This window comes from Vespa mandarinia, chromosome 5 (assembly GCF_050613455.1).
Source record: "Vespa mandarinia isolate Hongniang chromosome 5, ASM5061345v1, whole genome shotgun sequence".
Lineage (NCBI taxonomy): Eukaryota > Metazoa > Arthropoda > Insecta > Hymenoptera > Vespidae > Vespa > Vespa mandarinia.
In genome coordinates, this window is record NC_140814.1 from 7,018,262 (window position 1) to 7,042,553 (window position 24,292).

The following is a 24,292-nucleotide window of genomic DNA, read 5'->3' on the forward strand; positions in this document are numbered from 1 at the left end:
ACCTCTTAAATCAAACGAGAGACGTATTTGATTGAACCGTAAAGTATCGATGATAATATTTTAAAAAAACATCTTTGTAAAATGCACAATAAATTATTAACGATAATACAATGTTTAACGTATTATTGAACATCATTAATATTATTTTTTCTTAACGAACTGCCTACTCATGTACTTGTTAAACTTATAATCGTTACCATTAACCAACAACAAAATTGCAATTATATCTAACATTTTAATTAATAATGAAATAATTTTTAAAATTGTTAAATCCATTTTTCTTAAGTTCTAATGATTTTGTAATAATTTTTTGTTATACATAAACGCTAATTTGACTACTTGAGTAAGAGAATTATACTATTTCCGCTTTCAGTCCGGTCTTTTACATTCTTGCCTTCTGTTGTGGCATCTACGTTAAATATGGGTACTCGTTCTATTTCAAAGAAAAAGAAGGTTTGTGATTTATTGTGATTTCTAATATATATTACTTGAAAATATAGTGTTTTCCGTAATCTTAAATATTGTTATAATAAGATTTTGTGCAAATATATAACAGTGAAACATGGTGAAAAGGTGGATGCCATGGATACTTTTAATTGTTTTGTTCCCCCGTTATTCCATGAAATTGTCACCTATCGAAAGTTTTCATTTTAATCTTAAAAAGAAAAACATCCACAATATTTTATTGATGTTACAAATAGACATGAATTAAATTAATTATATTTTCTTTTTCATTAAAGTGTTATGTTTACTCAATAAAACGTGAACTTTTAAGGTTAACTTTGTATTGATATTACTATCAAGAGTTAACGATATACTAATCGTTATATTGATAGTTTGTAGGAGATGGAGTCTTCAAAGCTGAGCTCAATGAATTCTTGACTCGTGAACTCGCAGAAGATGGATATTCTGGTGTTGAGGTTCGTGTAACGCCAACTCGTACAGAAATCATCCTATTAGCCACACATACACAGAGTGTTTTGGGAGAAAAAGGGCGCAGAATTAGAGAATTGACCTCTGTGGTACAAAAACGTTTTAATTTTAAAGAACCACAAAATGTTGAATTATATGCTGAAAAAGTAGCACAACGTGGATTGTGTGCTATTGCACAAGCTGAATCCCTTCGATATAAGTTGATTGGTGGACTTGCTGTACGAAGGTTTGTTTACGAATAATTATTTATAATTTATACTTTAATTCTAGTTAACGTATTAAGAAATCATGATTTTTACTTCATAGGGCATGTTATGGTGTTCTTCGATTTATCATGGAATCAGGAGCAAGAGGATGTGAAGTTGTTGTCAGTGGGAAATTACGTGGTCAGAGAGCAAAATCAATGAAATTTGTTGATGGCTTAATGATTCATTCAGGAGAACCAACAAACAATTATGTAAACACTGCAACTCGTCATGTACTTCTTCGACAAGGTATATTTCTAATTAGAACAAATATTAAACAGATTTTTTTTTTTACATCAGCCATATTGATTAATATTTTTTCTTATTATTTTATTTTAGGTGTATTAGGTATCAAAGTAAAAATTATGTTACCATGGGATCCTAATGGTAAACTTGGTCCAAAAGATCCTCTTCCAGATTATGTTTCGATAGCTGAACCAAAAGAAGAAGTACGTCCTTTACAACCAACTTCTGAAATAAAAGCCTCAAAAGACATACCTCAACCGGCACCACTTGTGTAATAATTAACATTACAACAAAAATAAAAATGGTATAAAACAAGAAATACTTTGATTTCTCTGTATAATATTTTTAACCCTGACTACTAATCATTGAAAACAATTAAAGAAATATTCGAAGAAATAAGACTATTTTACATATTACTGCAGTATTTGTATTATCTCTAAATGACAATAAAATTATATTTTTTATTAAATAAAATATTCTCAAAAGTTTATAACACTAACCAACAAATTATATCAATTAAAGCAATTTAATAAAAAGAATTATATAAAAAATTCTTTACCATAACCATATATTTAATCATAAAGGAATACACAAACAACAAAAATATACAAAAAGGTGCTTAAAGAAAAGTAATACTTTTAAAGTATGAGTAAATCAATGATATAGTTTACATTACTTATTTTACATATTTGTGATAATTACAATAACACCACATGCTTGACAGACAGCATTGTGTGTTGTATCTCTACATGACTATAGTATACCAGATTCCTGACAACTATAAATAAATTCATTAATTTTATGACAGATTATAAAACATACAAGTTCACTTTAATTAATACTAATAAATAATAGACAATTCTTAAATATGTCTATTACTACAAGATTCAATCTCGTTCGAATGGTAAAATGTATGAAATGTTTGTAAAACATTCTCACTTATAACACTAATAAGTTTATCTAGATGCACCTATTACATTTTTTATTTATTTAAATCTTATATATATATATATTAAATTAAACACATTTACCAAAAATGTTGACAACGGCACTCACTGTCACTATATTTAATTTTATAAAAGTGTGGACCCTACAATCCAAAAACAATTCCCTTGAAATGTTCAAATTGGGAATCAAATCAAAATATTACTGACGTACTGGTGCCATTTGTTGAGTTAAAGAAAGGAAACCTTCTATCATTTTACGGAGTATATCTGGCACTGCAGGTTTCTTGGCCAAAGTATTCAAAATACTTCTGATTTCATAAAACATATTACGCGTGAATGGATTTCTTTGTGATGCAAGACGTAACTTCAAGAACTGATAATATATAACTGGTGTTAACAAATTAACACGTCCCCTGTAAATAAATAAAATATTGTCGTTTATTTATTTGTTTATAGACTTTATATTTAATATATTATCGACTTACGTCAAAACAAGAAATGCTGTGTATGGTAGAATTATGATTTCAGAAAATGCACAGAAACGCAAAATTTTATGAGACTGAAACTCAACCAAAGAGATCATAAGACGAATTCCCCACCAGCTATTCTGTCCTAAGCACTTAAGAAAGAAAGAAATAATGTGTATTAATTTATCTTCACAATGACTTTGTAATATTTTTGTATAATTACATGTTTAGATATGACTAGATGTTTTTGTACTTACATCTAGTAATGTGAGTGAAAAACTGGCAAATTGCAACATGGCAAATAAAAATATTGGTACAAGCACGACTAATTATAGATTTAAGAAAAATATATAGCATGTATTAAAAAGTAGAATATAAGTATAAAAAAAAAATAATAAATAATATAATACATTATATTATATGAAATAAAACAAAGATTAAAAGGATACTTGTCACTGGAGAAACATAAAGAAATATTATAGAATAAAGTAAATAATGGCAGGAATCTTCGAGAAGTAACATTCCCAAAAATTGTCTACTAAGTTGTACATGTGGCAGTCTTTGGTGAAGACGCAATGCACTGGTTGCTGCATAGCTCATTAAAGCTTTGTAATATATATTATAAGAATTTCTAAAAAATAAAAAGTGTTATTAATTTATATTATGATAAAAATAGTACATTTGTAACTATATGGAAAAAAAATGTTGTTGAAAATAAATTTATTGGATACAAAAAATAGCAACTTACCCAAATATTGGAATAATATAACTTATTGTAAATATCATAGTTAGTAATCTTGTAAACCATAATCCAGCTCTAATTTTGTTATCGATTACATGTTGTTTTAAAGTCAACCATCCTCTTTCCAATTGTGGTGATGAATCTCCTGAACCTGCATTATCTGCCATTCTATATATCATAAAATAACAAAAATCAAAAATATATTTATAAATATAAATATGAAAATCATATTAATAAATAATATGTTGTTAATATTCAAATTACATATATATATATATATATACACATAATATAATAAATTATATATAATATATATGCATATAAATATACAAATGATAGTAAACTATTACGAGTAAAATTGCAAATAAGATAATTATAATTACCAGTAATTTATGTACGTTAAATAAAATTCTAATATATGAAAAGAATCAGTTTGCTTTTTATAAACGTAATAATCTATACGTGTTAGTTCAAAAATTAATTCTCATGCTAATCGACGTTTTTAATAAAAATTATAATGTATGTAAATATTTAAAGCATTCACTTATCTCTTTTATAAAACTTACTTTTCTTTGTATTGCTTATAAGAAAATGAAAATTATTCACTCTAAATCGAATAAATGATTTGATGCCGTTTCCTTGATCAATTACACGTTTCTCGTATGTATTCTAAAATATCTACGTGTGAATCTGATGAAGAACCGTATAATCGTGCTGAATATCGTTTTTGAAGTTCATTTTTTTTCTGATAGATGGTGTGCCAATGATTTATTATTATTATTTATGAACAAAATATTTTCGTTTAAGTTGCATTTTAAAAATATTTACAACGCATACTGCGAATTTTACATATATTATTTTCAAATTACTCTGTAATGTTTATTATATATACAATTAATTGTACCATAATTAATCCTAATATAATTGAACAAATTACTTATCATATAACGTCTTATTCTAACCAATGAAAAGTATGAAACTCATATCACAAACGATGTAGTTTGTGTATATATAAACTAATAAAAAATTGACGTACACAAGTAAACGTACAAGTAAAAAATTATTTGCGCTTCTTTTTTTATTCAATCAAATTCGATAAATATTTAATTCAACAAGTTGTGAATAAATTAACAATGGAAGTTATTAATTTTCTATTTTAACTTCATTCAAGTGTTTTTAATATGAAATTATTTTATATGATAAGACTTTTACGTAATTTGTATATTGTTCTAATCAAATACAAAATATCTTAAGAATATTTATAGATAATTATTGATTTCAATTTTTTATTTATCCTGCATGCAGGCATACATTGATATCCGGAATAGCATCATATTCGATTTGAAATTCTATTTAAACAATTTCAAAATTATTAGAATTTATTTGAATTTATTTATTAGTAAATAATTAAAATAGTATACAAATATTATAACATTAAAATATTTCAATACATCACTTACCTTTATTACATATCAATTAAAAAATCTAATCTTAGTTAAATCATTAAAAAATTCTAGAAAAATAGATTGATAGATGATGTAGTAAAACTATTTAGGTCTGAAGAATTACATAAAGTAAAATATTTGTTTTATAATAAGTATTAAAATATGAGAAAAACTTAAATACATAGATATATATATATATATATATATATATATATATATATATATATATATATAAAAAGAATATTGGTTCTGATCACAGACAAGATATAATTTAATAGTATACTCTACAATAATTCTTGATTTCGATTTACACTTTCGATACAAACTTTCCACTCACTATGTAATTTGTCATATGTTATATACATACATGACATGTAAAGTGTGGCATTGAATACAATAATGAAAAATATTTATGTTAATCTTCATATTTTACATAATAGGCATAATATAATCATGATATCATATTTATTGATTACAAACAAGACAGAAGAGAGATTACTTTTAAAATAAATATAAACACTTCTATTATATCAAATAAGTAGAAGCTATTCAATGAAATGCCTATTAGACATCACGCATGTTTATATGTAATAGATACATCTACTACAACTATTATGATCACAATATAGTGTATCTAATGATATATGTAAATAAAAGTTTCTATATCATCTATATATTGTAGTGTCTGTGTAAAATAAAATTAATGCAGAATAAAAATAAATTATTTAATAAAATTCCTAGAAGACATGACAGATTGATATGTATTTATTAGCATTTACTCAAATATGCACTTATTTCATGCATTATAAAATTGTATAGCATATTATTATAATAATAAAATTATTTGATATTGACAAGCTTATTAAATTTTTAAAGATCTGATTTATTTGCATAGCATTAATGTGTCAATTTTATACCAAAAAATAAAATGGAATGAAATAATTTTGTATTGGTCACAATATTTTTCAACAATATAGCATATAAATTATCAATATAAAAAGCAATTTAGTAATATATAAATTCATTATTATTTAATAGTACTCATTAGAAAAATGCAGCCCTTCTTATTCTTCTGTTTTTGCAATTGATGTAAATATGTATTATTCAATTTATACAAATAAAATATAACAAAAGAATTAACAGGAGAAAATAAATAAATTATGATTAATGTAATAATGAGAAAGAAAAATTATACAAATTTTAGTAGTCTTAGATTCCTTATACCTAATCTGTAAAAGAAGCAAATCTTGAGACTAGAGTAATGACCTAAACAAATTAATAGATAGTTTTGATAGCATTATCAAAGTTAATACTTTGTAAATAATTTTTATGATACAACATTGAACAATAGGTGAACAGAATTAATAATAAACTATGATGAGAAAACATGATTAAAATATGGAATAAATGTAACAAAACTTTGATTACCCAAATATCAGTAATAAAACAATGAAGAACGTGTGTCCTTTATATTTATAACAATGTCTAATAGAGAAAAATTTATCTCAATCATATTATTGATATTTCGTGAGTACTCTATGAAATATTTAAATATTTATATGTTCAAGTTAATTCTTAATTTTAAAATTAGCATAGTAAGCACACATCTGTATTGCACATTGGACATTAATCTAAAAAGTTGTCAGTATTGTTGTTTTAGGGCATAAACATTATCTTCTCTATAAAAATCCATCAAAATTCATACATAACTATTTGTACTTTTGAAGCAACCAAAATCTTATAAAAATGATGACAGATCAGTCAGACAAAGAGTATTCTTATAAAAATTTAACTAATCTGATAGTCTGCCATTGAAGAAAGTACTAACTATAACATTGTAAAAATCAATTCACTCTAATAATTAAAATAGTATATAGTGTTTTTGCTATTTGCTAATATATAATATCAAGTGTGCGAATAGATTAATATTGTCTGAGCTGTGAAACATCGACTAGTATTGCATTTAATATATGTAATGAAAAACGTATAATCTTATTCTATTATATAAATATCCAATAACTGACGACAGTTCTGCATTCATACAAATGACATAATACGATTGCCACAAATATTTAAGAAAAACGACTGCAACCACAACTATTAGTATCACCAATTGATGTAGTCTTTCCATTTATGGAAGTTGCATTTGTTTCATATCTAGGTAATTCCTTACTACGTGCTTGCTAAAATTAAATAATTAATTTAATAATAGAAAAAAAAAAAAGAAAAAAAAAAATATATATATATATACATATATAAAAAAGAAAGACAAATAATACTTACATCCATAAGTTCGGCAGCTATCTCCATAAATAATCGTTCTACGTTTTCTGCCTCTTTTGCTGATGTTTCTAAAAAGTACATTCCATGTCTTTGTGCAAAATCTTCACCTACATGCGTTGGTATCTCCCTATCCTCTCGATCTATTTTATTACCTTCAAATGATATAATAAAACAAATGTAATTATTCACAATGAAAAACTTTGTTACAAATTATGTATTAATATATCGTAATATTTTGCAATTTATTCTTTTATTTACCTACTAATATCCTTAAAACTTTATTATTTGCATATTCTTCAATTTCTCTTAACCAATCAGGTAAACAATCAAAAGTAGGTTGACATGAAATATCATATACTAAAATCAAAGCGTGAGCAGATCTATAATAACTTTGAGTTATTGAACGAAATCTTTCTTGTCCAGCTGTATCCCAAATTTGTAACTGTAATCAAAACAAATATATACCTAGTTCACACAAGATACAATATATATATATATATGCATAATTTTTTAATTTTTTTATACAATATGTGTATATATTATGTATATATTTATATTTAATTATGAGATATTACATGTACATGCAAACCTTGACTTTCTCATTTTCTACTTCCACAGTTTTAATCATAAAATCTACACCGATTGTTGCACCTTGACCTGGAGGAAATAAACCCTAAAAATAACAAAAAGATATTTTTATGAAAAAAAGAAAAAAAAAATTCTTTTCTCTTTTCCTTACGAAAACAACGATAATCGTAACATATGATATCGCGACTGGTAAATATATTGTTCATTATTTAGGAAGTGAAATCATTTTTTAAAGATAGTTCCGATGATGTCATACGGTGAACGTAAATGAAAATTGAGCGATAATAATGTAGATAAGAAAATTTTACCTGCGTAAATCTCCGTACAAGGCAAGTTTTTCCAACACCGGCATTGCCCACCAGGACGACTTTGAAAAGAAATTTGTAGTCCTCCATCACATTTGCACCGTGATTTATCCCAAAACGGTTTTACAAAAGCGAGTCTACCTATACATTTGCAAACATAACACGCGCACTTTCTACACTTTCTGATTACCTTGACGGTTGCCTTCGAATTACAACATACTTTGAGAAAGAATTTCGCAATATCCACCCTTTTGATATCACGAATGAAAATGCATCACGATCATTCGTATATGTACAATTAGTTTGTATTTAGTTAATTCACTCAACTAGTGTTCTAATTCTGTGGAACTCAAAGAAATGAACAATTAATATTTGTCTTACAACAGGTTTAGAACACTCGGCCATTCTGTCAAAATGACTGTTTTATCTATAGTTGTTACTACTAGATCTCAATGAGCGCTTTCTATAATTGCACACACACGTGCGCTACACGAAAATGCACGTAAGTATGCAATACATACATACAAAGATATAAATGCATATACGACGCGACAGATAAAAGTGTTTTTATTATTAAAGTGTACACGGATTGAATAAATGAAATTCACGATAGAAGAGAATTGACAAACCTGATTCTTATTTTATAATTGGCAATCGTTACTATTTGGTATACGAGTTAAAGCTATTTTCAAAGCTGTTTTTATATGATAGCCAATAAAATAGATATATAGATTGGATGACTCATTATATTGAAAGGATTATATACTATATACAAGATTGAGATATAGAAATTATATGAAAATCCATATTACTGATTAATTCAAAATAATTAATCATTTAAATTTATATTTCTTTTACCACTGAGATAAAATCACACTCTCATGAAAATATCTTCTTTACTAGCGACACGTACGGTAAGCTATCGAATTATAGTACAGAGTAGAGTAGACTGATTATATGAACTTTGAAACGAAAAAGACGATTGGTTGTTACTCCAAACAGAACCTACACACGATTGATTTTCACCAATCGGCGTGAGCGTTACTATTCATAATACCGTTAGAAGATACAAAGGTATGGCAGCCATTTTAAGTGAATGTCTCGTCCTGCGTAAGCAGTAGTGTGCGTGTAATTTTCGCAAAGAGTCAAAATAATTTATCTCGTGATGCTTCTATATCCGAAAATGTTTTAATAAGGTAAATTTTAATTAATGTTATTTTATATCGAAAGCGACAGTTCCTGTAGAACGTAAAAAATTATTGTTTTCATTGTTGTTAAAATTTGTTGGACGGGCGTTGAGGAAATCCAGATGCGTGGTAGTTATTCTTAAGCGACTAATATATCTCTCGCGTTCTAGAACATATAATTGTGTTAATGTGAAAATTCTAAAAAGACATATAGTGTGCGTAAATTTATTAGTTCATAAAAATAATCAATAAATGTACCAACAAAATTCATCAACTTCCAAGGAGTTCCAGATATTACATAAATAGAAATACTATTGTGCTAATTTCTTATTCGAAGTTAACTGCATAAAGCGTAGCATCATCATCTTTTTAAATGAAATAAATGATTTAAAGAAAATAGTGTTATTTTTGTTTTATTTATTTAAATATAGTGAAAGTGAAATTTTCATAGATTCATTATTAAACCAATTGCATCAAATACTTATATTTAAATACATTTAGATTGCTAATGTTTTTATAATAGTGGAATAAATTAATATTTGTGTATTAATATATAAGTCATTAAAGTAAAATAATTTATTTGAAATGTAGTTGTCTAATGTATGAATTTAGATGTTTATATCTTGTGATGAATTTATTTATATATCATATAGTGTATTATTTATGAATTGTTATTAGTAAATATTTTCTTTTCATTGTGCAAAAGATCTTGTTAAAACTATTATTACATTTTATTTAACAAATTAAAAATTAAAAGGTCATAAGTAAAATTACAGTATTATATACATTTTATACATTTTTCTGTTATGTTTTTTATTATACTATAGTGCGGTAACTGTGATTACTGGGACAAGGAATTGGTGCATTTATTTATTGGCGACTCGTAAAGATGACATCAGCAAAATCTAAAGAAATAGCCGATGAGTACATCTCATCGCTGTCTGATCTTACGATTAACAGCAAGCCGCTTATCAATATGCTTACTATGCTGGCAGAGGATAACGTTGAACATGCACCTGCAATCGTCCAAGCTGTCGAAAATCATCTACAAAAGGTTATTTATATTTTGTAGTTATTCTAAGGAAAAATTCAATATTTTTGTCAAACATTCTTGTAATGAAAATTATTTTCTATTTTATATTATTGGGTATCACGTATCACTGTATATCCATTTGTTATAATTCATGCTTATTGTAATGTCATGAACAATTAAGATAATTAATCATTTAAAATAACTAATAATTATAATTAATATAAATTATCTCCATATTTTATAATTATGTATAAAATATGGTGTTGCAGTATCTTTTTAATCAAATAATATAATTAATTCAGTTTCATGTTTCAAAATCTTATGTCTTTAAGGTATCATAATAACTAATTAATTTATATATAATCAATTTAGCAAAATAATCTATAACTTTTTCCTTCTTATCCATTCTATGTTGAAAACAAATGGATATATTGTATTTTCAAATATTATAATTACTTTTATTAATTTTTCTATATAAATATCATAGTACATTAATATTCATATATGTAGTACAACAGATAAAGGAAAAGTATTTTTACAATTTACAATATTTATACAATAATATTGTACAATTAATATATATATATATATATATTTAACAATTTTTTAAAATTTCTATATCATAATTTATTTCATTACATAGAAATATATATACTATATTTTTTTCTGTGATAAATTTTTTTGAATTACATTAAAATATTATAGTAGTGTCTTCTATATGAGAGCGAATAAAGCTTTGTTATTTCATGATTAACTACATAATTATTGCAATTAGGTTATATGAAATGTTAGATTGCAGTGAAAGAAACAATTTTGATTCTTTCTTGTAAATGCGATAATATTATATGTATTTAACAAGATATATGAATTAATATTTATTTAAATAAATAACAGAATACTAATTAAGAATATAATTAAATTATATGAAGTCAGATACTGTGATAAAATTAAAGAATATGTTTTTGTGATATTGAGTATTATGAATATACAATACTAGCATGGAAATAAAATACTGTTTTATATTATTGACCTCTATGATGCAATCATTTCATTGTGAATATTTTATGTCTCGTCTCTTTTTATAAAGTAAATCTTAATTATAATTATAGATTACTTTCAAAATTCAATATATAATAATGAAATGTGATAGTATTTATAATATACATAGATATGCATATTTCATTCAGATTCTTAAATTTAGGTCGCTATTTGAATTATCCTAGATACATGCATTCACTTATATGCTTAATAAGTGAAAAAATTCATGTCTAATAAGTTTTATGACCTTTAAGTTTTGTGAACAAAATTTTGTATCTTTGGAGCCGTTTTTAATATTGATTATCTTTATAAGATGTTTAATGTGTTTATTTATTTTTTTAATTATATAATATCAGAATTTCTGAAATAATTATGGTACAAAAAATAGAAGGATGGTGTGTTATTGTTTCAATAGGTGAGGAGTGATATCAAACTACCTGTACTTTACCTCATCGATTCTATTGTGAAGAATGTTAATGGAACTTATCTAAATCTCTTTACCCAAAATATTGTGAATACATTTTGTGGAGTTTTTGAAAAGGTAATGTTTTATATTTGATTGAATTTATCTCATGTTTAATAGAAAAATTCGAATTATAGATATTGTGATTTCAATTCTATAATTTTGTTAATTTAGAGAAATGCATTTTACATATATATACACACATATATATATATATAGAGAGAGAGAGAAGGAGAGAGAGATTTCTTTCTATTTAAGAAGAGATTTCTTTCTTCCAATGCAGGAAGTTACAGTGTACTTCCTCAGTTACAAACTCATGTATTCAACTTCATAGAAACTTCTCAAGTGTTGCACATTTTATGTTACTATAAGATAATGGTTTCATCAATATGGTATTGAACTCACAGTTCTATATGAACTCTTGCACTAGAGTATAACATTTTTTATTGCAGGATGACATTATGAAGTAATTTCATCATTTCAGTTGATATTAGTTTGTTATGTTGCACATAATAAATAAATAAAATTCATTTAAATTTGCAATGGAAATCTTGTTTTTGCTAATGTTCTTTTAATAATTCAGGTGGATGAAAATACTAGAGCCAGTATGTGGAAGTTGCGGCAAACATGGAATGATGTATTTCCTGCAAAGAAGTTATTTTCATTAGATGTACGAGTACAAAGTATTGATCCTGCTTGGCCAATCACTGCCTCTCCTACAAGTATATCGTCGGGCTCCATCCATGTCAATCCTCGTTTTCTCTCTATGGTAAAATTTTTAAAATTATATTGTATATAAAATTTTCATTCATTGTTCAAATCATTCGTTATTTAAAATCATTGATTATTTCTAGCCTCAACAAACAGCAACATCAATAGTTCAACCAATTGTACCGCCAGTTAAGTTACCACCAGGTGATCCAGTATCTACTACAGAAGCTGTAATGCGAGAGCAGTTATTAAAGAAGCAAAGAGAATTGTTAGAATTACAAAAGAAAAAAATTGAACTGGAATTGCTTCAAGCCAAAGCTAGTTTGGAACAACAGCAGAGGCAACTTGATAAACAAGCTGGAAGTTTAAAGACAGACATAGTATGTAAAAATAGATATAGAAATAAAGTTTTATGTTTCTTTTAATTTATAGAAATAAATAATTTATATTATATATTCATTTAATTTTTATAGGTTGTGCCATCAACAACTGTTCGTCCAAGTACAGAAAGTACTACCCAAGGAAAGCCTACAACACCTGTTGTATCGAGTCCAACACCAAAACAGGTTACAAAACAGGTAATTTCAATCATAAAAATAAAAAAAAAAAAAAAAAAAAAAAAAATAGAAAGATAGCACCTAACTATTTAACAAAATGCTTTTCTTTCCTTTCATAAAAATTTTATTTTATTTTTATATAATTTTCAGTTTCCAGCTGCAGCTGCATCATTGTTGAAAAATGCAGGCACGAATAATGGTCCTCGAATTGCACCAGCAAGTAGTATAGCAGTAGCGTCTGCTAGGCCAATGTCACGTGATCCTCGATTGAAGACTGCATCCGTTCAGGAGGTGACAACTACAGATCCGCGACAACGACAGAGTACAACCGGCCAAAAGGAGATCCGGAGTGGTGAAGGCCAAACGCAGTTAGCGCCAAATATAAACACTGTACTTTCAGATCAATTAAAACACCAATTACTTCCGAAACAGGCTGTGACTAGCACTATCAACAAGCCTCCGACAAATCTTGCCGGCTCCGATACACAAACGATAAACGCTAGTAATAACACTAATGCTAATACGAACCTCAACAATAATAATAAAAGTTTCAGTGGTAACGCAAATAAAGATGCTGTCTCGCATCGAACAAGTCAAAAGAAAGACCCTCGATCGTCTAGTAATAATAGCAATAACCTAAACAGTAATTGCTCCAAAAGTGCCCAAAGTTCGTCACTCAATAGCAGTTCTTCGACATTGTCAGGAAGTAATAGGGGAGGTGGAGGAAGTGACATCAAGACAAAAGATGTGAAGAGTTTAAGTTCACGAAGCTCTTCATCGTCTACAATTGATAAATCTTCCACTTCCTCTAAATCCTCATATAGAAAAATAGGTAACAAATCGCGTTCTAAACAACCTCAATCATCTCCGAGTAAGGTGCCGAAAGTCGACAGAGATTCCAGTCCAGTTAGGTCTAAATCACGTGAAAAAGACAGTGGAGACAGTTCACCATCTTCGCGTACCTCTCCTCAGTCCTCTTTCCAAACTTCTAAAAATCGCAAGAAGATAAAATCGAGAAAGCGCAGTCCAAGTTCCCCATATAGAATACCCCGGCGTAATGACACAAAATCCAATTCAAGTTTAAGCAGTTCAGGTGGTGTTACTGAGGAGGAACAATCCGGTTCATTAATAGTATCTCCTCCTCACCCACCCACATTTAAAGAAATCAGGCCAAATGCTAGACAAAGAAATTATGTACGTCGAAATAAGGATGATAGTCTTAGTCCAGAACGTTCACCTGTTAATTCTGGGAACGTTCAAGTTACCACAGAACCAACACTGGAGTCATCCAGTAAAGACGAAGACCTCAGAGCTACATTGCCCCTTCCTGGTACTAATACCACCGTAGCTGAAAAGAGTGAGTCTACATATTGTGTTCAATTTTTTATATTGCTAAATTATAATTTTCAGATGTTTGTATTTTTCATACTTGATACATAAAAATTATACATAGTGTAACTAAAAGTAATTTTTAATATTAAATTATAATTATAATGCATATTAAAGGTATATCTGTAAATTTATTGATGATATCAATTAATTTATTTTATTTTACAAGACAAGCATTTTTAGTGTGAGTTTAAGACTCGCACTAATCACAATTTTCAACATAATCATCTATAATAATAGTATGCTATGAAATTGACAAAAATGGCCTGAAACCTTTAAGATTATATTATCATACATTACGTTAACGTCTATTATACTATTTTCAATTCTTTACAGAAGAAGATCTAGATCTTCGTGTCTTGCCACCAGTTAATACAAATAAAAGACAAAGTACTGAACACTTGGAACCAACAGCGATTAAAAAGACAAAAGCAGAAAAATTTGATGCGTAAGTATTATCAAAATAAGTGACAAAAAAAATATTTAGAACGCTTTAATGTTTACTTTATTACGGTGAACAGATTATTTGGGAATGAAGATGTTGATTTGAGAACATTGACGCATCCTAAGGCTGGTCGACCGCCAACGCCACCACCACCAGTGATTTCCGGAGAAGATGGCAAAGATAGTTGGGCTAAATTAAAGACTCCTTCAAAGAATGATAGAGAAAAACAAGTGAATAATAATGATGACAAACGCGATAGAGATCGTAACAGAGATAGATTAGGTCGTCTCAGACTTTATAATAAATTACCGGACGATCCAAAAGACAGACGAAGAACATTGTCTAATGAGGATCAGGACTCTCGACCTGGTCGAAGAGGACGCGAAAATGATAAACCTGAAAGAAACGAAGATCGAAATATTGAAATAATAATGAAACAAGCTGCTGAACAACTTAATCAAGGATCGATTACAAAAACACAATATAATACATTAATACAAGAGGTTTTACATATGAGTGAAGATCGAAAATTGAGAGCAGCGCAGCGTAAAGAAAAAGAGGCAGGTTCTATAGTATGGGAAAAAGGAGTATCGTTGGATATTAATGGTCCGGTTGATCGTACACCTAATTTTAGCCCATCTGGTGAAAAAGAAGTCATAAGGAGTAAGGATCATCCTATTCCTAGAAATCCAAATGGTCCACGATGGCAAAGTCAGCCGTGGCAGCAACCAGGTCCATGGGCACACCCACCAGGTCCTCCTTATGGTGGCCCTCAAGCACACTTTAATGCAGATTTTAGACCTGTAGGACCTTGGCAAAATCCAAGACATTTTGGCCCAATGAGGCCAGATTATCAGTATCATGGTGGTTATAATCACAATATAGGTCCAAATCCCCGATTAGGACCTAGTATGATGGGTCCTATAGGTCCTAATGGTCCTATTATATCTAATCTCTTACCAAATGGACCAATTGGTCCAATAGGTATGCCAAATCCTTCCTTGTCATTATCAGGTATGAATGGACCTGGAATAATTATGAATAATGGACCAATTCCAAGTTTAATGTCAAATCCAAACATACCATCTCTGAGTACTGGAAGAAATGTTTCACCAAATGCTACAGCAACAAAATACGATCTTGAAGATGGAGATCAAAATTATAATGCTGCACTGCCAAAAAATCAAGGTCCTCATAGTCGTGAACTACCTCCGCCAGATTCGCAATTATTAGATGAAATTGCCCGAGATACTATGAAGTCTATAAATATTGATAATATCCCAAGAGAAATCAGATATTATGGTCAAACTGGTGTAGTTTTTATGAATTGGGATGATCCGAGAGAAATTGGATTCCAGGATGGTGTAAGGCGAATTTTAATAGATGATAAGGATACTATAACATGTGCATTCAATGATCAATATAAAGAATTCATGTACGATGGAGAAGTTCACAGGTATTTCCAAAATAAATATATTGTTTATCTCGTATTTATATATAATATTTTCGCATATTTTACATTTATATATAATATGTTTCCAGAATAAAACTGGGTGCTCCAACAAGGGAATTATATGTTGATGATCGTTGGTACGAATGTTATTTTGGTGGAATGCCTGTAACTATAGAGCTTGGTGGTAAAAAAGTAAATATAAAATTAGAGGGCCCTCCGCCACAAGTAAAGATCGGTACTGTTAAACGAACAGATTTAGTAGTTGCTAAAATTAATCTCATAATTAATGCTAGAAATATGGTGCCTGTCTTTTTAGATGCAAAACCACAAATGTAAGTAATTTTGAAGTAATAATAAATGAAACTTATCTCAAAACGATTATATATATATATATGTGTGATATTTTCTTATAACATAATTTTTATAGATTTGAAATTGAAGGCAAGCCTCATACATTAGAATTCATAGACGCTTTGCAAACGGTACTTTTGAATGGTCGACCGTTTAAAGTTGAATTTGGAGGATTACCTAAGCCCATCATTGTAAGAGATAAAAAACATTTCATAAGATTTTCGGTATTACCACGAGGTATACGTGCTGGATACGTTAAGATAGCAGGAATGAGAGGTGAAGAACCTATTGAAGCACCATCAACTCCACCTTTATTAAATCAAAAACCTAAAATTGATACTACACCTACTCCTACTCAGCTTCCATCTATAGAACAGGAATCCACATCCCAAGATGGTTCAGATCTCAGATCTACACCAAAACCAGGTAAGTATTATCCAAATTTATTTCTTTAAATTTATTATCTGTTTAGTTTCTTCAATTGAAGGCTATCTTTGTAGAACGAATCGTAAGTACTTTTAATATTTCATTCTTGTTATAGTAATAAATCGATATATCTTACAGATTTACAATTGGATATTTTATCTTCTGTTCTACCATCTGCAATGGCACCATCGTCTGGTTTGTCTTATCAGGCAGAACCGGTCGAAAATCCACCTACGTCAACTCCAGCTTTATCATTGCCATTAAATATGAATGAATTATTCCAGCGTTTAGTAGAGACTGGCATTGTACCAAATCTTACAGAGAAAAAGAAACAGGAAGAGGAAGAGAAAAAGGATCCAGAAATTATTCCTGTTTCTTTTGATAAGCCAGAGACGCTTAAAGTGTACGAATTAATGTTACCTACATTTTTATTACTGATATTTATTATTTATTATTTTTTATAAAAAAAATGTCATTTTTATATATTTATTTGCAGGAAGCAACCAGCTATAGCTGCTGCTTTGTACAGTGGAATGCAATGTAGTTCGTGCGGTGCAAGATTTGCACCTGAATTAGCAACGCGATATAGTCATCATTTAGATTGGCATTTTAGACAAAACAGACGTGAACGAGATTCTGCAAGGAAAGCACATTCTCGACCATGGTATTATGACGTTAGCGATTGGATACAATTCGAGGAAATCGAAGATCTTGAAGATAGAGGTATATACTTATATATATATATATTTTTTGATTTAATTGACACGCGGCCTTGGCATTAATTTAATCAATTAATTTTTATCTCACTTTTAGCTCAAAGTTGGTTTGAAACAGAAAAACAAACAGCTGAAATAGAAGGTATTGCCACTGAGGATACGCCACAAGAAACACAACAACCAAGTGTTCCTACTGGCTCTGATGAAGATTCGAGATGTCAAGTGTGTCATGATGCTTTTGAACAATTTTACAATGAGGAAAAGGAAGAATGGCATTTAAGGCCAGCAATTAGTTATGAAGGGAAAAACTTCCATCCACTATGTCTTGAAGATTATAAGGTAAATTTCTCTTTTTCTATTTGCATTATTCTATATATTATAATTTTCAGTTTTACGTGTCTGAAGACGATGATTATATTGATGTAATTTTATTAATAAATTTTCTGTTTGTTGCATTCGTACGAAAATAGGAAAAAAGTCTTGTGGTATGTGCTTCTTAATTAATATTCATATATTGCACTTCCTCAAGTGTTTAAACATTCGTAGAACTAGAATGAACAATTTGTACGCCTAAACTTGTGATAGTAAAAAGCATCTTTTCTTTTCTTTACGTTTCCCACTTCGTGTTCACTTTATGCATATATGAAGTGCAGAACACTTTTATTTGATACAAAATGCACTGCCGAAAATATAGATGAAAATATAGAACAGTATATATCAAACATTTTTTTTCTGTTTACTATGTTTCTGTAATGAACGTGATTTTTTTAAATTCTTTACTTTCGTATATCTTATTGTTATATTTTATAATCGATTAAAGTTATTATATTTTTACTTATTTTTTAACTTTTAATTAAGCCTGTAAATATATATGTCCATCTTTTAACAGCAATAAAAACTATTATCGTTTAATTATTATATATATGGTATACATGTGATGTATATAATAAATGCAGGTACTTTTTAGATCAAAGGTAAAGCACTACACTTCTTATATATATTACAGGATATTTTTATTATATATTAAAATTTATATAAGTATTATATATAAATTTTATGTTTTTACTCTGGACTTTTCTAATTAAAGGGTATACTTAATAATTCATATAATAAACCACTTCTTATTGTTTCATAACTTTAGAGAGCTCTGGAAAAAACTGCTTTGGCACTTGAGGAAACGATCGGAGAAATGGAAGATGAAAAGAAAAGTGGTATAGAAGAATCTATTGTAGAAGAAATTAAAATTCAAGATTCAAAAGTAGAAAGTGACATTGTTGAACAATCGATTGCTGAACGAGAGGATATAGTGCTTACAGAAGAACAAAAAACTCCTGAAATTGAAGATTCAGAAGATCACCTGAGTTTAGAAAATATAGAAAATCAACAGCAAGATGAAAAAATAGAAGATGAAAAGATCGAAAATACAGACAATGACAAATTAAACATAGAAGAATTAGAAAAAATAGATATACATTTACGAACGGACGAAGAAAAATCTCAAAGTGAAGTAGTCGAAAGTAATTCGTTCGAAAATATAAAAATCAAAGAAGAACCTTTAGATGAAATCGAGGAACAAATAGAAGAACAATTTGACTTTACTAATGTAGATATTAAAGAAGAACCTACAGAACCTGAGCCAGGTACGTATTATTTAATATCGAAAGGATTATCAATTCATTTACCATACATAAAAAAAAATAGGATTTAAATTTGTATATAGATTGTACTTGATTGTTTCTAAAAATGGTACTTTAGCTAAAAACATTAGTTTTTTTTTTAATGAAATTTGTATTTATTATTTTTATCGAGTCTTTAACGAGATTGTTTTACTAGATCCAGAAGAGAGTATAGTAAGTGAGCACGCAACAGTAGATACAACATATGCAGCTGTGAAAAGTTCTATTGATGGAAATGTGGAATTGGATTCTACCCCAGCGACATTACCAACAGCCCCATCCCGTATTAAAATTAATATTACGAAGCCCTTGAATACTAGCAAGGAACCTGAAGAACCAAAGGAGAAACAAATTGTAGAGCCACAAATTGAAGAACATACAGAGCCTTTAGTGCCTGCTTCTATCAAACCCACTTTGCTAGGTAGAAAATTATCTACCTTACCTCCCGTAGAAAAGGGACAAGAATTATCTGGACTCTGTTCAATAATGTAAATAGTAACTGTAAAATATTTTACGCGAATCTGTGGACACCCTAGTGGTTTGTGTGAAGTATGTGTTCGCGAAGGAGTTTGATTTATTCATAACACCTTTTTACATTAAGTTCGTATATTGTATATCACCTTTTGTGCGGCTCGTACGACATGATGTGAAATGTTTATTTAAATATTTTGATATCGTGCGTACAATAATAGCCATACCTTGACATTGTTATTTATATATTTTTCTTTTTTTTTTTCCTTCATTTCAAAATTTTAGGTAAAAATTTTAATACGTGTATCATGATACACGATAATATTTCATTTATCACTGTCGACTACGAAGTAAAAAACATCACGTCGTAAGAGTTAAGAATACTTTGTAATATGTGCAAGTGTGAATGTATGTATGAATATTTGCCGTTATATGTAGTGTGAAAGAAAAGTTGCATGTGTATGATGCAAGTGAAATGATTGAAGTGAAGTAATAAGGTGATGTAGCATTCCTAATAGTATTGAGTGCAATCACAATTCGTGACATGTCAACAAAGTTAGAAATGTCATGAAGATTTACGATGGTCTGCACAAGACTTATTGAGAATTTCGTACCGTTTGTACTTTGTAAACTACTAATTCTGCATAGGTTAATTTATAAAATTACTGTTCGTTTAAGAGGTGCTTCGTGGAACTATACACAAAAATCATTGCACCTAACAGGATTATTTATAAAGAATCGAATTTGCCCGAATCAATTGTTAAAAATGTACAAATTGTGTGATATGTGATTGTCTGTTGCATTGTACATACTTTCAACAATGATATGATCACGATGAGATTAGGTAAGACACAAAAATTAGTACTAGAGTCATTATTTTGTTGTATAAAAGAAGACTTGTTGATTATTCGGGTTTTGACTTCCTCTTTCGTTACTTATTATCCTATAGTAACCTCTATAATATCCTTTATAATGATAACAGTTGCAGCGTAATTAATTAGTGATTTGGATTTTTAGCCATATCTAGGAGTACTTGGAGAAATAAAAAAAAAAAAAATGCTAAAAAATTAGTCTAACTTAGTTGAAAATCTATCTCAATATTCAATAAAGAATTTTTTAAAAATAAAGATGACTTGTTAAATCTCATCACATTTTCCATCCTAGATTTTTTTCTGTTTAGAAATACTTATTTCAAACTTGTTATATCATATATTGCAAAAGAAATTGAGTATTATCGACAAATTTTACTAACGATGTTTGAAGAAAAAAAAAAAAAAAGAAAAAAAAAACTAATATGGTAATGATTTACGAGAGAACCTAAAATAAATAAAGATTTTGTATAAAATTATTGATAATAAAAAAATTATGTAAAATTATCATTTTTGTAATGCATCATTGAATGTTGTCCGTTAATACGATTATTCGTTTTCATCCATTAAAGTATTTTTATCATTTTTGTTTTACTTATAATTCTTGCATCTAAAATTGCTTTCCACTTATATGGAAAGCAGTCCTATTATGTGAGAAGTAAACCAACAACAATCCTGCAACTTTTATTCATAAACTGCAATTATGTGGCCATCTTGGAAAAGGAATTGTATCCTTAATATTTGTTATTCCCAAGACACATTGCAGAAATCTTTCAAAACCCATCCCAAAACCACCAGTAGATACATTGCCGTATTTACGTAATTCTAAATACCATGATAAATTATGATTAGAAGGTAATTTTAACTTCAACTTTTCATAATTATCTTCGCGAATGCTTCCTCCAACTAATTCTCCAACAATTGGTACTAAAAGATCCAGTCCTGCAACCTTTGAATCAAATTTATAAATCCAGAAACAAGTATGTCTATCATTTCTTAATAATTAAATATTACTTACTGTATCATTATATTATCTTACCTTAGAAGAATCATTTGAACATTCTTTCATATAAAAAGGTTTATCCTCTTTTGGCCAGTTTATAACAAAAAGAGGAACATTATTATTATATTTTACTAAAAAAAGTTCATGTTTCTTGGATAACACATCTCCATATTTGATAGGATGCTGTAATTCAACTGCATGATCATTTAAAATATTTATTGCTTCATCATAAGTCATGTATCCAAATTTGCTATTTAACCACTGTGGTTCAGTGGCACCTATATGATGGAAATCAAGGGGATTATGATCAAGCATATCTTTAGTTACAGTTTTCACTAAAAGTTCAACTTCTTCTGCTATTTCTTCAATATTTGAAACAAATGCTTTTTCAGCTTCTACCATATAAAATTCTGATAAATGCAATCTTGACTTTGAATTTTCAGCTCTAAATGTAGGTCCAAAAGTATATACTTTTGAAAGAGTCCTAAAAATACCTGAATATTTATAAATATCTAAAATTTTATATGCAGGAAGTAATAATAATACATCATTTATATATTTTTAATCACCTTGCAAGAACTTCTAACTGTAATTGTCCAGATACAGTTAAATATACTTTAGAATTGAAATAAATTTCATCTAATGACATACCATCTTTCTTCATACTCTCAAGAACTTTGCAATCAGGCCTTACAATAAAAACTTCACCTGCACCTTCACAATCATTGGAAGTTATTATTGGCGTGTGAATATGTATAAAATTTCTACTTCTAAAATGATTATTAATATTTGCAGTAGCTATATCACGTAATCGTAATAAACTACTGAACTTCTGTGCTCTTGGCCTTAAGTGTAAATATTGTCTTAAATATTCTGCATCATAAGGTTTCTTTGGTTGTAATGGATATCCTTTAGTAACATCACATGTACCAATAACGTGTGTCTCATTTACTTGTAATTCCAATCTACCATTAGGTGTTAAAGTCAATATACCTTCTGCATTAATACTACTACCATAAGTTAAATCAATTGGCTTAGAAGATTTAGGTATAACAACCTGGAGCATTTCATTGGTTGATCCATCATTAACATCAAAGAAAATATAATTTTTCATTTTCCTGATCGCGTATACCCATCCCTGAATAAAAATGCTATATTTGTTGACTATTAAGAGATTCTTTCTAATAGTAATATATTAAATATGGATTAAAAAAAAAAAGAAAAAAAAAAGAAAAAAAAACTAAATATAATCTAAAGGAAAACGTTTAATATATAGGATGACTGATCGATTTTCGAAAATTCGTAATTAACAGAATTCTATTATGCAAGAGAATGATTAAGAACATATAACAATGGGAAGCTAACCTGTACTTTTGTACTCTTTCCCACAGGTTTCTCCAAAATGATATCTAAAATTCTTGAAAAATTACGTGCATTACGCTTAAGGAGATCTTTCTGTATAAATAATAATCGTGTTATATTTCTAGAAAACATATTAAAAGAAAAATATCTTTCGAATTATTATCACAATAAAAATCAAATTTCTTTCGTTTATACATACGCAAGTACAAGATGGAGTCTTATGACAATTTAGTAACGAATAATTCCTAAACAATAGATACCAGATGGAGCTGTAAATATAAAATTGTGGAATTTTCCATTAGTAACAAAATTATTAATTGTTTTAACAGTCCTTTTTGTAACGATGATATGATAAAGATATAATAAAAGTATAAAAAATAAGTAACAAGGAATTATAAATATTAGAGGAACAAAACACATATTTTATTTATCATTAGTCGTTTTCTAACTGACTCAGGTTCGCATCATGAGACCAACAGAAGGTCAAAATAAAATAATGATTAAAGCATTGTCCACTAGGGACATCCAGTTTTCTTCTTTTCTGTATACATCACTTCCTATGCTATTTTAACTCTATCTTATCGACCTCGACATGTTCGTTACAAAATATCTTCATTTCTTTAATTATCTTCAAGAATTGCAATATTCATAAACTCTTTTTAAAATAAATTCTATAATACATAATAAAAAAAAAAAAAAAAACTATTATTTAATTTGTCAATAAATTAACTCTATCGAAAATATCGATCCAATCACTTTTCAATTATTATATAGTTATACTAGGTATATTTATATCTTTACATATTTGCTTCCATTAAAGTAAACATTATTTGTTTACTTTAATTTAATTTAATTTAATTTAAGAAACAAAAAAAAAAGGAATTAACCTTCATAACTACGGACTAAATATATGCTCAATCTGAATAAAACTATTATTTGTT

The 24,292-nt window shown here is 28.2% G+C and overlaps 5 protein-coding genes across 9 annotated transcripts; 2 read left to right on the forward strand and 3 right to left on the reverse strand.

Annotated features, from left to right (window-relative positions):
- Positions 1-359: 359 nt before the first annotated feature.
- Positions 360-1,743, forward strand: RpS3 (ribosomal protein S3). The gene is made up of 4 exons (XM_035867106.2): positions 360-453; positions 837-1,159; positions 1,240-1,427; positions 1,518-1,743. Exons 1-4 carry the CDS (start codon positions 421-423, stop codon positions 1,697-1,699), a joined length of 726 nt encoding a protein of 241 aa, XP_035722999.1. The 5' UTR covers positions 360-420; the 3' UTR covers positions 1,700-1,743.
- Positions 1,744-1,975: 232 nt separating this feature from the next.
- Kr-h2 (transmembrane protein 33-containing Krueppel homolog 2) lies at positions 1,976-4,306 on the reverse strand. The gene is made up of 6 exons (XM_035867105.2): positions 4,147-4,306; positions 3,587-3,748; positions 3,288-3,469; positions 3,096-3,163; positions 2,857-2,990; positions 1,976-2,784 (listed from the first exon to the last, which is right to left on the reverse strand). The coding sequence occupies exons 2-6, from the start codon at positions 3,745-3,747 to the stop codon at positions 2,571-2,573; spliced, it is 759 nt and encodes a 252-aa protein (XP_035722998.1). The 5' UTR covers position 3,748; positions 4,147-4,306; the 3' UTR covers positions 1,976-2,570.
- A 1,731-nt stretch (positions 4,307-6,037) lies between these two features.
- Positions 6,038-8,824, reverse strand: LOC118441982 (ras-related protein Rab-30). Its single transcript, XM_085657291.1, has 6 exons — positions 8,422-8,824; positions 8,205-8,342; positions 7,898-7,981; positions 7,567-7,750; positions 7,309-7,460; positions 6,038-7,208 (listed from the first exon to the last, which is right to left on the reverse strand). Exons 2-6 carry the CDS (start codon positions 8,289-8,291, stop codon positions 7,098-7,100), a joined length of 618 nt encoding a protein of 205 aa, XP_085513417.1. The 5' UTR covers positions 8,292-8,342; positions 8,422-8,824; the 3' UTR covers positions 6,038-7,097.
- Positions 8,825-9,243: 419 nt separating this feature from the next.
- On the forward strand, positions 9,244-21,140 carry Pcf11 (Pcf11 cleavage and polyadenylation factor subunit). 2 transcript variants are annotated; one of them, XM_085656908.1, is made up of 17 exons: positions 9,244-9,397; positions 10,216-10,442; positions 11,875-12,000; positions 12,506-12,691; positions 12,777-13,013; positions 13,107-13,211; positions 13,341-14,547; positions 14,916-15,027; positions 15,101-16,480; positions 16,567-16,809; positions 16,905-17,254; positions 17,393-17,657; positions 17,751-17,977; positions 18,068-18,309; positions 18,441-18,455; positions 19,112-19,610; positions 19,804-21,140. In XM_085656908.1, exons 2-17 carry the CDS (start codon positions 10,278-10,280, stop codon positions 20,136-20,138), a joined length of 5,694 nt encoding a protein of 1,897 aa, XP_085513034.1. In that variant the 5' UTR covers positions 9,244-9,397; positions 10,216-10,277; the 3' UTR covers positions 20,139-21,140. The 2 variants fall into 2 exon arrangements, with proteins under 2 accessions (XP_085513034.1, XP_035722984.1); XM_035867091.2 differs by lacking the exon at positions 18,441-18,455 and having other exon boundaries at positions 19,804-21,139.
- On the reverse strand, positions 19,861-23,743 carry AsnRS-m (asparagine--tRNA ligase, mitochondrial). 4 transcript variants are annotated; one of them, XM_035867101.2, is made up of 6 exons: positions 23,551-23,742; positions 23,355-23,444; positions 23,047-23,127; positions 22,559-22,954; positions 22,026-22,473; positions 19,861-21,935 (listed from the first exon to the last, which is right to left on the reverse strand). In XM_035867101.2, the coding sequence occupies exons 3-6, from the start codon at positions 23,079-23,081 to the stop codon at positions 21,675-21,677; spliced, it is 1,140 nt and encodes a 379-aa protein (XP_035722994.1). In that variant the 5' UTR covers positions 23,082-23,127; positions 23,355-23,444; positions 23,551-23,742; the 3' UTR covers positions 19,861-21,674. The 4 variants fall into 4 exon arrangements, with proteins under 4 accessions (XP_035722994.1, XP_085513035.1, XP_035722990.1 ...); XM_085656909.1 differs by having other exon boundaries at positions 22,559-23,127; positions 23,551-23,740; XM_035867097.2 differs by having other exon boundaries at positions 22,559-23,127; positions 23,355-23,740.
- Positions 23,744-24,292: the final 549 nt, after the last annotated feature.

Coding starts and splice junctions, on each gene's coding strand:
- RpS3 (XM_035867106.2), top strand. CDS start 421: ATGGGTACTCGTTCTATTTCAAAGAAAAAGAAG. Junction 1,160..1,239: donor GGTGGACTTGCTGTACGAAG/GTTTGTTTACGA, acceptor TTTACTTCATAG/GGCATGTTATGGTGTTCTTC. Junction 1,428..1,517: donor TCATGTACTTCTTCGACAAG/GTATATTTCTAA, acceptor ATTTTATTTTAG/GTGTATTAGGTATCAAAGTA.
- Kr-h2 (XM_035867105.2), bottom strand. CDS start 3,747: ATGGCAGATAATGCAGGTTCAGGAGATTCATCACCACAATTGGAAAGA. Junction 3,470..3,586: donor TATATTATTCCAATATTTGG/GTAAGTTGCTAT, acceptor TTTATTTTTTAG/AAATTCTTATAATATATATT. Junction 3,164..3,287: donor TTATGTTTCTCCAGTGACAA/GTATCCTTTTAA, acceptor ATCTATAATTAG/TCGTGCTTGTACCAATATTT.
- LOC118441982 (XM_085657291.1), bottom strand. CDS start 8,291: ATGGAGGACTACAAATTTCTTTTCAAAGTCGTCCTGGTGGGCAATGCC. Junction 7,751..7,897: donor TAGAAAATGAGAAAGTCAAG/GTTTGCATGTAC, acceptor TTTTGATTACAG/TTACAAATTTGGGATACAGC. Junction 7,209..7,308: donor TAGCTGCCGAACTTATGGAT/GTAAGTATTATT, acceptor ATTTAATTTTAG/CAAGCACGTAGTAAGGAATT.
- Pcf11 (XM_085656908.1), top strand. CDS start 10,278: ATGACATCAGCAAAATCTAAAGAAATAGCCGATGAGTACATCTCATCG. Junction 13,014..13,106: donor GAAGTTTAAAGACAGACATA/GTATGTAAAAAT, acceptor TAATTTTTATAG/GTTGTGCCATCAACAACTGT. Junction 17,255..17,392: donor CAGATCTACACCAAAACCAG/GTAAGTATTATC, acceptor TATATCTTACAG/ATTTACAATTGGATATTTTA.
- AsnRS-m (XM_035867097.2), bottom strand. CDS start 23,483: ATGTTTTCTAGAAATATAACACGATTATTATTTATACAGAAAGATCTC. Junction 23,128..23,354: donor GAAAGAGTACAAAAGTACAG/GTTAGCTTCCCA, acceptor ATTTTTATTCAG/GGATGGGTATACGCGATCAG. Junction 21,936..22,025: donor GTTCAAATGATTCTTCTAAG/GTAAGATAATAT, acceptor TTTGATTCAAAG/GTTGCAGGACTGGATCTTTT.